The following is a 12,607-nucleotide window of genomic DNA, read 5'->3' as shown; positions in this document are numbered from 1 at the left end:
CAGAGAGAATGTGCACATAGGTGCTCATTAGTTGCAGTACTGGCAATTTTATATCTTGTACAGGGACCTCTGGCTTGCGTTTCTCCTGTTTATTTTTCCTGTACTCTCCTATCCTGATCTCTCAGTCTGTGTGGCAAGCAAGATAGAGATGAGGAACTTCTCAAGTCTCTCCCCACACTGAAACACATGCTGCTAGTGAACAGCTTCAACAATCCAGCACCATTCCTAGCAATTCTGTTTACAGTGCCTGTTGATGTAGGAGTTTATAATGCTTACAACAACAATAGTGTAGATGGACCACCTCACTGGTGGTCAGATAAGTAAATACTATACGTTTTCTTGCAGAATATTTGGCTCATCATCAAATACAAAATATTGGCTGAAAAATGACTTCACTAGCAGCTCAGGCCAAGAATGAACCTAATTTCAATACTGAGTGGAGCGAGTGTTTGATGTCTCCCTTTGGCAAAGATAAAGCTGCACAGCAGTATTTTTATGGAATAATTAAGGGACACAGAGATTTAAAATCACACATTAAAGCATCATACATACATACATAAGATGACCTTGTGCGAACAAATTCACAAAAATATTCAAGAACTTCACAGGGTTGAACGTGATAGTACTTATTGCTTTATCAAACAGCTTATAAAATCAGAAAGTATGGCCAACCGTTTACAAAGTTTTAGATATATTCACATTTTTATATTTTGATGTGGGCGGCATGGTGGCGCAGTGCTAGCGCAGTAAGGAGACCTGGGTTCACTTCCCGGGTCCTCCCTGCGTGGAGTTTGCATGTTCTCCCTGTGTCTGCGTGGGTTTCCTCCGGGTACTCTGGTTTCCTCCCACAGTCCAAAGACATGCAGGTTAGGTGCATTGGCGATTCTAAATTGTGCATAGTATGTGCTGTGTGTGTGTGTGTGCCCTGCGGTGAGCTGGCGTCCTGACAGGGGTTTGTTTCCTGCCTTGTGCCCTGTGTTGGCTGGGATTGGCTCCAGCAGACCCCCGTGACCCTGTAGTTAGGATATAGCTGGTTGGATAATGGATGGATGGATATTATGATGTTGCCTACTTTCCTTAATAAATATTGTGAATATTATCAGTATCTTCTAGTATCTTATAATCAAAGCCTACAGTCAAAATTAAATGTGCTCTCCTGATACTAGCTGACAAGCATGTCAACTATGGGAGTGACAGTCATATCCTACATCAAGTAGTGCTGAAAAATACACACAAGCCATGTCAAACTTTGAACCCAGAACTCCAGAGATGTAAAGTAGCAGCTTATTCACTGGGCAGCACTTTGTCTTAGAGCACTTGAGCCTTTTCCTTTTTGCCACTTCAAGGAGAACTTGCCATTCCAAAACTATGTTAATCGAACCTATGGATGCAGAGGACAAGAATCTGTACTGGCGACACTGGGCACAAGGCAGGAACCAAAGCCCAGACAGAGTGCCCGTCCATCACAGGGTCCAATTATATGCCCAACATACTCTGCCAGTTTGGTTTAGTCAATCCACCTAGCTGGAAAGAAATCTTTATTTTATTTAGTGCTGTCCTTAGTTACCTAAAATGCTCTTCATCTCTATTATCCAGTGAACACTTACTATAGAGAAGTGGTTGGGGTATAAATGAGAACTGAATCCCGAAGAGATCATAACTGCTGTTAAAAGCAAGGTGATAGTGAGCACTGTTCTTCACATTTTGCCAAACAGCATAACAGAAACTGAATAAAGTAATATCCATGTTCACCATTTTATGTGTGGCATAATTGGTGGGCTGGCTACCCCACAGTGAGTGGGCCACAATCCAACACTCAGTTGGGTTGTCTTCTGTATGAATTTGTATGTTCTCTTTGTCTGCAGGTTGGTTTCCTGCAAGGTAGTCTTTTTTGTCGGGTGTCAATAGGCCCTAAGAGGGGTTCCTGTCTTGCTCCTCATAGCACTTTGGATATGTTTTAGCTCACCTTAGCCTATGTTATGAAAAGCAGTATTAGACAATAGAATGTTGCGCTGATTGGTGTGCTGTATGTGTGTAGATGTCCAACCCCAGTAATAATAATAGAAAATACAGAAAGAAAGGCAGCAAAGGGCCAGGCAAATAGGTGGCAAGCCATTTGATCTATCAGAGATAGTTAGGCAAGGGAAGCTCAGAGTCAAGAGCTTTAAAGGCCAAGATGATTTGCTGTAACAGTGGCACGATGGTTAACTCTGGTATCTCAAAACTCTTGGGTTGGAATCTCAGCCTGCTCAATATTTTTGTGGTACCTCCATGTTTTCATCTGACAAATGCTTTTGCTCCATGTAGCCCAACTTTACACCCAGAACCCAAAGAAATGCTGTGAATGTATGTAGGAGTGCATATGAGTATGTCCTGCTGTATATTGACATCTCATTCAGAGTACATAGGTTCAGGGTGAACTCTGACCCTTCCACAACATAAGTGAATAAATACTCAATGTTTCATCGCTTTGTTAATTAATTCCAGATTTTTACTTAAAGCTAAATTCTCCCCATCAAGCACACTCAGCCCTAATCAACTCAACACTTACGGCAGTTGGCCACGATTCTCCAGTCGTAAACAACAATGCCAGCACGCTGGCAGACATCTGAATACACCTGCAGTGACTGGCACAGGAAGTGGCGGTAGCCTCCATTGATGCAGACATCATACACACAGTTGTCCAGGTAGACTTTTGGATCTATGATGGAGTGGCACATGCGGAACGGTCCATCAATGATGCGGGTGATAAGCCCACAGAAGAGCTCGCCTTCAAAGCGTTTCCAGAAGCTGTCCTCACAGCGCTGACACTCTCCATTGCAGTTGTCCCAGCACAGTTCTCCACCCACACCTCCAGAAATCTTCCAGCTGCTGCAAAAGTCAATTGCGTTTGGTGCCAGGGTGCCACTGGGGGTAGTAAAGTCGTCATTTATCTTGCCATTAAAGTTGCCACAGAGACCGCAAACCTTTCCTTCGTAGGTGGAGGAGAGAGTTATCACCAAGTAATGATCCCAGTCGTAGTGGACTTTCAAGCCAAAGTCTGTCTCCACAATGACAGAGGGGCCGCTTTGGTATATTTGAATCTTGCCACCATCAAGATACACAGGAAGGTACCAGAGCATGTAATTAATCTGTCAAAAGATACAAAAATGAGGGAAAATGTTAGCTTCTGGTGTGTGAAACAGGTGACACCATGACTATTTGCCATGAAATATTAGTCAATAACACAGATCAGCATTAACATACTGTATTAGGAGGCCCACACTCAGCATGATCTTAGAAGATGAACAAAAGAAGAAAACAATATTATAAAGTATGCAAACAGAAAACCACAGCCCTGGTCAATCTCTAGGCCTGTCCCCATGTGTTCTCTTGTCTGTGACGTGATGGGGCTCATTTACAAACCCACCATTCGAGTATCAGCTAAACACGGAAATGAATCAAGGGTTTCTATATAAAGTCTGAGGGCCAGGAAGTCAGAGTGTTCCATGGCACCTTCAGAAACCTCTAAATGACCAGACAGGGCTCTTTTCAAAGGCTCCATAATCTCACTTCTTCTTCCTCTTACAGAGCCACTTTCGAGCTGGAAAGTCATTATCAGCTTCTTCACACAAGCCTTCTTGCACACAAACTTAAAAAAGGCATCATGGTCTCACTCTAGAGATGTTCTGCCCCATTTATCCTTCTGAATAGCTTTTGTGACTTCACCCTCTCTCTCTCTCTCAATCTCTCATCTCCTGCATCTACAAGCCTGCTGGCCCTCTAGTGTCCTGAAAAAATACTGCAAATCTTTTCCCCAGGTTGTTCTTGCGCCACACCTCTCCCTTTCTTGTCTGGCAAATCGTTACAATTAAAAAAAAAAAACAATAACACCAAGAATACTCCAAACACAGCAGAAGCTCAAAGAGAACCGTAATAAGACGAGGAGGTCATTTTCAGACAAAAATGAGGTATCCAGTTAGGGATTTGGTAAGTTAAAATTGATCAATAGTGGAACAGACTTACCCATTCTCAAAGTCTATATATGGTGTTAATTATTTCAGATGCTGTGATGCAGTGGGTGCTGGTTCATTAATTCCTCTAATTGTTTGATCAGATGTAAAAATGTGTCTTCCTGACAAAGTACGATTAATTTACGTCCAACAATTGATTACATTTTACCTACATTACAATAAAATAGTTCAATAAAGATTGCAGTGATTCTTGCAAAAAGTGGACTTTATGTTAAAATGCTGGACTTTACACTTAACATAACATGAATGGAAAGGAGGCAAACTGACCCATACAGGTTTGCTGTCGAATTTTATTTTATTACTATATATTTATATATGAGTAATATGGAACAGGGCCACAAATTTGACTTTTCTGAGTCATGCTCATAATCATCCTACTCAGTTGCCATGCCAGCTGGCTTCTCTTACCCGAATTCGGCCCCTCTCAGAGTGGACCACAGTGATGGTGTAGTCATAAACTTTGATGGTGACCATTCCTACATATGACACACGCAAGTTGCCTCGGTTCTCATTTTTGGCTTCAATCTCAAAGGTTGGAAGACTGGTTTCTCCATGGCAGGTCTTGGCAATGGTGTATGTACAGGTGCCCATGAAGTCAAAAGTGCGCCCATCAAAAGTACGATAGTGGGGGTCACCCATTGCCCAGCAGGTTCCTGGGACATTACGGATGCAGCTGGGGAAGCCATCCTTCATCACACAGATCTCGTTCTTACTGCATGTTATGGTTTTGCAGTCCAGACTGACTGTATTCAAGAAAAACAGAATCAAAGTAGAAGAATATCAACAAATAACTCAATGGCAACTGGACCGACTTAAGTAACAAAATTAGAATGAAAGGGAAAAGAAATGGATGAAGTGAGAGGCAGTATTAGGCAGGATAGAAATATAACTGATCACAAAAACTATAAAGTTCACTGATTCATTTTTGGGTCAAACTTTAGTTTAGATTTTCATTACTGTATAAGCAGCTTTTAACCATCTGCATATTATTACACATATTAAAATCCTTTTTATTATTGTAGAAACCTTGAAAATGACAATAACATATTTTATTTTTATTTATTATTGCTAATCTCTCTATATATAAAATCCAATTACTGTCTGTCTGTCTCTATGTCTGTCTGCTTTTCATGACAGAACTACTTAACAGACTTAAATTGGGTTTTTTCTGTAATTTGCTGGAACATTCTGGTTGATTTTGCGACCTCTCTCATTGCGCTAAGTATCATAGTTCACATGCAGAACCGATTTACTTGTGCGAATCTGAGACAGAGTATCCGGGACAGATGCAGCGGGCCAAGGGGAGGGGGGGCAGGGCCTCCTCACTCACGAGCCAGCCTCGGGGTGTATTCTTACATCCGCTTAGCTAGCGAAGAAGAGAACTACTTAACGGATTTAAATCAGGTTTTTTTCTAGAATTTGCTTGTACATTAAAATTGATTTTGTAACTTCTCTCATCGCACTAAGAATCATAGTTTGCTTAGAGTGATATATTCACTCTAATCTGAAATAAAGGCTACGGACCGAGGGGAAGAGGAAGCGTGACGTCAGGAGTGGGGAGTCAGTCTACCTCTGCATTTTGGAGTGTATCTTGCCTCCACTTAGCTAGTGATACTTTTCTGTTTATTGGTTTTTAAAGTTTGTCCAGTTCCACTACTACACAGGCGGAGCTGTGTGTATATATATATATATATATATATATATATATATATATATATATTCACGGCATTCGAAGTCTGTGTCGGGAGTGCAGTGGAGTGTGTACACCTGATGAGCCCAGAATGAGGGCGAAACACGTGTCGTGTACTCTTTGCATTTATTTGACAGTAAACTATTTCAACCATATATATATATATATATATATATATATATATATATATATATATATATATATATATATATATATATATATATATATATATACACATATATATATATATATATATATATATATATATATATATATATATATATATATATATATATATATATATATATATATATATATATGTTTATAGACTGTTAATACTCAGTGAGGACTCAGTGTTAATACTCTATAATGAATACCTAAACCAACATGTGACCCATTATTGTCATGTTTTCATCTACATAAATCCTAAGCTACAGTCAGGGGAGCTATGTCGGCCACAAAAACACAAAACAATACGAGCATACAGCACACTGATTAGCAGTAACACTTTATAGATTTAGCCTCCTGTTTATGAATCCAGTTTGCATGTTCTGATTATGTCTGCATGGGTTTTTTTGTACTGGTTTTCCTCACACATTGCTAATGTGTCTGTGTGATTGTGTGTGTGTGTGTGTGTTTAGTGACTTGGTGATTATAAATTAACTTTGTGTAGGTATACGTGAGTAGGCCATGTGATGGACTGGCCTCTATCCTGGGTTGATTTCTGCCACGTGCCCAATGCTTCTGTGATAGGCTTCATCCCAGCTTGACCCTGAACTGAATTAAGCAGATTTAAGAATGTTATATTATCTTACATTACATTATAATACTAACAGACTACAAACCCATTTGTAGTTATAAGCAGGAGAACAGAGGCACACTTTACAAATGTAAAGAATAATAAACAGATAATGTAAGCAGCTTTGAGGGTGATGCAGTCTGTGCTACTGTGCCATACCCATACAGTTCTAAATCTCCTAATGTGGTGCTCAAGTGCAAGGAGAGAACTTCAGGTGTTAGCCAGAGTGTCTGTCCAACTATAGAAATAATATTAAAGCACATGACAGGAGTCTTGAACAGAGCAAAAGATGTCAATGGCACTTTTTAAAATGATTCAAGTAATTAGAGAAATAAATAAAGTAGATAATCTTTGATTAATTTTAGATATGTAGATATACAGTATAACCTGAAATGCACATTAATAATAATACTGCTAACACTAATACTAATACTGCTACTACTACTACTACTACTACTATTACTACTACTACTAATAATAATAATAATAATAATAGGGCAGCTCAGTGGTGCAGTAGTACTTGTAGCATTGTGGCTTTGAAACAAGGAAGCCGAGGTTCACATCGGTTCACATGGAGTTTGCATGTTCTCCCACTATCCAAATGGGTTTTCTGTTGGTGCTCCAATTTCCTGCCACGGTCCAAAGAAATACAGATTAGGTGGTCTGGTGATATTAATGTGGCCCTATTGCGTGCATCTGTGTGCGCACTTGATGGACTGCAGCTCTGTCCTGGGATTGCTCCTGCATTGTACATTATGCTTGCTCTGATAGACTCCAGCTTTCCCAAGACCCTGCTCACATTTGGAAAATGGATGGATAATAAAAGTAATAATAATAAATAGGGAAAGTACATCATTGTTGATCAGTTATTGTTAGACAGATAGAGAGACATAAAGGTGTTATATAAATAAAATATATTATTATTGTTGTATACAGTACACATTTATGTAATGTAAATGTTTTTAATTCACCTTGGATAAAGGAATCTGCCTAATAAATGAATAAATAATAATACGATGGATAAAGGTAGATAACTATCAATGTTATTATTAGATACATAGATGTGAAAGGCACATCCTTTGATTTACAGATAGATAGATAGATAGATAGATAGATAGATAGATAGATAGATAGATAGATAGATAGATAGATAGATAGATAGATAGATAGATAGATAGATAGATAGATAGATAGATAGATAGATGTTGCACTTACCTACAGGACCACACGGTATCACTGAGCCATAACCATTCATTTCACAGGTGCCCACTCCATAGACAATGAAATTTGAGTTTAGATGGCTGAAGGTGTGCCGACCAGATCTACTTGAATAGTCCACCTCAGCCCAGGAGTACTCTGACCCCCCTATTGCCCTCCATGTAATGTCTGACTGCAGCAGATTTCCATCAAGCCTAATTTCTGCCCTGGCACTCACCCGAGCCACAATGATTGCTGAATTTCTGAAGTTATTTTGTCCTTGCAATGTGAAGCTGTTACAAAAACTGCCTGTGTCTGCAATGTTCATGAGAAAAGGGTCAAATGGGACATTACCTATATAGCCACCAGATGACAAAAACATGACCTGGATGCCTCTGTTAGCTGAGATGATGACAGCATTGGGGAATTTGACATCTACCTGATACAGTCTCTCTTGCATCAAGATGATAGATTCACGGGTGCCACCGGACTCAATAGTAATCTTGGTAGGCTCAGATGCCAAAATGTAGGCATAGTCAACTTTAGTCTGGAATGCAAGAGGAGGGATAATGAAATTGCTGCCCCACTTAGGAACAGGTAGCAGCTGTTCATACACGTGGTTGCATTTGGTGTTCTTCCATGTACACATGTGACCACTTAAGACAGCCACGGGGGAATTGGATCTAATACGGGTACCAGATAAGCTATGGACACTCTGCAGCTGGACACTCTCATATGCCTTAAGTTCAATTCTTAGTCTGGATCCAGCAACATACGTTCTACCTTCAAACCTCACTGTCCCCTTGAGGAAGACTTCCACAACATTGGGGACATTGTAGTTGGTAATTGCTATTTCCTTATAATAATTAGGGGGGCTTCCCTCTGGTGTAAAGGCATAGTAATCTGTGCCCCACTCACTTACTGGGTAAATAATGGCAGTATCGGCTGATAGATGCTTAGAGTTGAAGCTCTGCACAGTTATATCTTGAGTTGATTGAACGAGTACTGTGTTAAAATACTTTTTGGTCTGAAGCAACTCAATGTTTTTTGGTAAGGAAACTATTACACCCTGACCAGGTGCGACATCAAAGTTTTGTGAAAATGATGTCCCTGGTACTGTGACTTTGATTTTGGTGCTTGGGAAGTAGGCTGAGATTTGAAGTTCAAACCGTGGGTCAGCTGCAGTTGTTTCATAGTTTTGCATAAAAACTGTGGCAAACTCTTTTCCTGCATGTCCGGCTGAGCAGAGCCCTGTGTAAAGCAAACACAAACAGAGAAGAGGTGTAAGCTATGTTGATGTTGTGAATCTTTCTGCTACACCCATTTACTCCCTGCCTATCTCATTTGAAGAACGTCAATTATCCCTTAGTATTTCCCCCAATCCTCCACAGTGCCATCTGTTGCCTACATTTCTTCTCTTTATATCCTTTACATTTAACTATGCCTCTCATCCTCTTTTAGATATTTTAGCTTATTTCCTGGGTATGAGATAGATTCAGTTCAAAAAGTCAAGAAAGAAGCACTGATGAAAACAGTAGTTAGCAAAAGAAATAATAATTTTCAAGTAATAAAGGGTGACATTATCCATATTTTAACCAGACATTATGTTGATAGTCATTGCAGGCTGCTAATCATCCCCAACCTGGGATCAAACCCTTTCTCTGGGGTTTGTCTCCCCGCTACTCTAAGGGATAAGCAAATTAGCAAACTGGCATAAGCAAAGTGAATCTCCTCCAGCCCAGGGGCACAGGGTCATTGTTATCCATCCTTGACTTAAACTGTCTACACCTTGTGGAAGGGTCTGCATTAAAATTCTGTTTATATGTGTGTTTTCATTTTCTTTTTTTGTTTTTTACAGGTATGTATTTGCTGCCATGATTCAAGTTATTATGCTAAATCAACAGAGGACTCTATTTCACAAATAAGTGTAGGAATACCATTGTTGCTCAAAATAAAAAAAATATCTTTTTGAAGTGGAAATAAATTCTCATGTGTAATTGGGATTGAATTGAAGATCCACTTCTCTCTCTCATTCATTGGTCAAGAATCCCATCTTCAATTCAAAGTCTGTGAATTACGCCTTTCCTGTTGATATTCAATGCAGAGTTTTCATTAAGTAACTCAATAATTTTTACTTTTGTGTGTTTTCACCATATGAACATATAACAGATATGGGGATTATGTGACACAAGTTATGTGAGCATTTCCTTTTTTCCATGGTGGTTTTTCATATTTCTTGCCATTGTCTAGAACTGGTCACCACAGAGTTCAGTAGAGTTCGAATCTTCAATACCTAGTTCCTCCACAAATACTTGAGATTAAAAAATGTTATCAACTATCATTACAAAGTAAATAACATATAAAAAAATATATATCATTTTTGGGTGGAGTATTCCTTTACCTATCACTTCCCAAAATGAACTCATTAAATCTTTCAAATTCTTTTTGACTTCTTCTATACTGTTACAATAAACCAAACTGATCATTCTAAGGAAAAAAATTAATGAATGCTATCATAAATTAGATGGAAGTATACAGTTAGTAATTTAAAGTTCAATGACAACTAATCCTTGGTTGCAGATTTTTGATGGGTCCAGCCATCCCAAGAACCACCTAGTTGAAAAAGCAATTCCACATAACTAATGTAGGAGAATGGGTCAAGTCAAAGACCTGAGACAGACGTTGGCTGAGATGTTGATTCTGCTTAATTTTTATGCATTTCTGGCGTGTCTAATATGTTTTTAAATTTCATTAAAGCTTCCAGTTTTGCTTTAAATGAAAAGTTTGTTATGCTTCATTGAAGAGATAAGCCACTAATATCACAAAGTATTTCAGTCGAATATTAGTAAAATGTAGTTGTCACAATAGGTGAAAGACGTGAAGCCCTCCACAAAACCTGTGGAATTGTGCTGTCAAATATTGAAACTAACAGCCAAAAAAAGTACAATTCTAAATGAAACAGGAGTGTGTAATAGGAATATTTCAAAAAAGAAACTTGAGCAAGTCTGCCTTTTGAGAAACTAAACAGAAGGAGCTACATAAGATAATGAAAGCATTCACTTACCAAACACCAATGCTGCCACCAAATATTGCAGCCACCCCATGGTTCCCATGTCTACAAAAGAAGACAAATCTTTTAATAATAATAATTCTTTGCATTTACATAGCGCTTTTCTCACTACTCAAAGCGCTCAGCAATTGCAGGTTAAGGGCCTTGCTCAAGGGCCCAACAGAACAGAGTCTCTATTGGCGTTTACGGGATTCGAACCGTCAACCTTCCAATTGCCAGTGCAGATCCCTAGCCTCAGTGCCACCACTTTTAGATCCTTCATGGTCTCTGGGATTATTCTTTTTTAATTTTAGCTTACTTGGCATTCTGAGGAGTCAATTGCTTATTTACAGTTACAGTAACTGCAACTCTGTGTAGTCACCTTATCAAGTAGAAGCTTTAAACATTATGTAGAAATGGTTACCAACAAATACGGTCAGCTGTAAACCCACCATCAGCAGCCCCTGTTGCAAAACTGAAGGCAACCCCTTGGTGGGATGTCAGTCAAAAATACTTACAATGGACAAATTCAGGTCTGCCAGTGCTTTAATTTACCTCTTATCTGATAATCTATCATTCAAAACATTTTAAAGTGCTTCTCAATGAAACTTGAAAAGGCAATCAGTCAAATGAAAGTCATATTAGCATTTTAAGAGCTGGGGTTTGGCACAGCTTGTACGACTTGCTTGAATGTGGGATGTTAGGATTGGTACTAAAATGTAAATATGTACTTTGTCTAAACTGAGAATGTAAAGAAAAACTCAGCATTAGAGCTACAAGTGGAACAGTCGTAAAGTGTCAGGATATCAAAAATGCAGTCAGGAATCTTACCATAACTTTGTGATGATCCATCATTTTATTTAGCCATCTTTGCATGGGGTGGAGAAGACCTACCTGGATGGACTACTTACCTTTTGGGCCCACTAGTTTTCCTTTTTTTTATTAATTTCACACATACACTATATATCCCTACCCTGTCTGGGTACCCTCTTTGTGGAGTATCTCTGGACAGGATCTAAATGGACCTGACCTCGTATGAGTGGGTGTGACTCCAGCATTGCCATGATTGTCTCCCACAGCCATAACTTCATAATAGAGATGCAGAACTGCACAAACATTGTAGGTGTATTTAAATAAAAAATCTGTAAAGTGAAGATACTTTCAAAAATAATGAAAAGCTTCTAAAAATCAAAGAATGTACTGTAAATAGCAGTAAACAGTACAAATAAAGTAAATCAGGACAAGATTTGTTGAGATCACACTTTGCCTTTAAAACTGCATCTGTTCTCTAATGTCTACTGTCTGGCATGCAGTTTTATAAGAAATCCGTCTGGAAGTTTGCTGCAGACATGTTGGAGCACTTGCCCCAGTTGTGCCGCTTTTGGCTGTCTCGTTTAAGGGGTATATAATTCCGATCATGGTGGGACGCAGTGGCTGCAGGTTTTCATTCTAACTCTTTTCCTAATCAGTGAGCAGTTTCCACTGCTAATTAACGCCTTTTCCCTTCATTTTAATAGCCGTGTTTTTAAGGATTCAGTTCGCTGAAATGATTTGTTTCTTCATTAAATGGCAGCCAAACAGAAATGAGACGTGAAACGAGCCAACAGATGACCAACTAAATTGGAATGTCAAACTCCAGCCAATTTTACTTCAACTAGATTCTTAATGAGAAACCAGTTCTTGCTGTTAATTAAAGCCACTATTGAATATCAGGACTTGTTGCTGCTCTCATTCTGCCACAGAAAACTGTTGATTTTCTGTTTTTTCTAAGACCACCATCAAGATGTTTTGATGACCTGAGCAGACCAACATGACCGAGACCTTCACCTTTCTTTATTTTCAGGTTAGCTGGTCATGTG

At 39.1% G+C, this 12,607-nt stretch overlaps 1 protein-coding gene across 1 annotated transcript in view; it reads right to left on the bottom strand.

Moving 5' to 3' along the window:
- The window catches only part of LOC114668132 (IgGFc-binding protein-like), a 139,863-nt gene extending 129,043 nt beyond the window's left edge, over positions 1-10,820 (bottom strand). The window contains exons 1-4 of the mRNA XM_028823762.2: positions 10,764-10,820; positions 7,718-8,950; positions 4,422-4,756; positions 2,552-3,131 (exon numbers count right to left, since the gene is read on the bottom strand). Of these exons, the coding sequence (XP_028679595.2) occupies positions 2,552-3,131; positions 4,422-4,756; positions 7,718-8,950; positions 10,764-10,803 (2,188 nt within the window). The 5' untranslated portion in view covers positions 10,804-10,820. The remainder of the gene's footprint in view (positions 1-2,551; positions 3,132-4,421; positions 4,757-7,717; positions 8,951-10,763) is intronic.
- Positions 10,821-12,607: the final 1,787 nt, after the last annotated feature.

This window comes from Erpetoichthys calabaricus, chromosome 17 (genome assembly GCF_900747795.2).
Source record: "Erpetoichthys calabaricus chromosome 17, fErpCal1.3, whole genome shotgun sequence".
Taxonomy (NCBI): domain Eukaryota; kingdom Metazoa; phylum Chordata; class Cladistia; order Polypteriformes; family Polypteridae; genus Erpetoichthys; species Erpetoichthys calabaricus.
The sequence above is the reverse complement of the archived record's forward strand: the minus strand, read 5'-3'. Positions and strand labels throughout refer to the sequence as shown.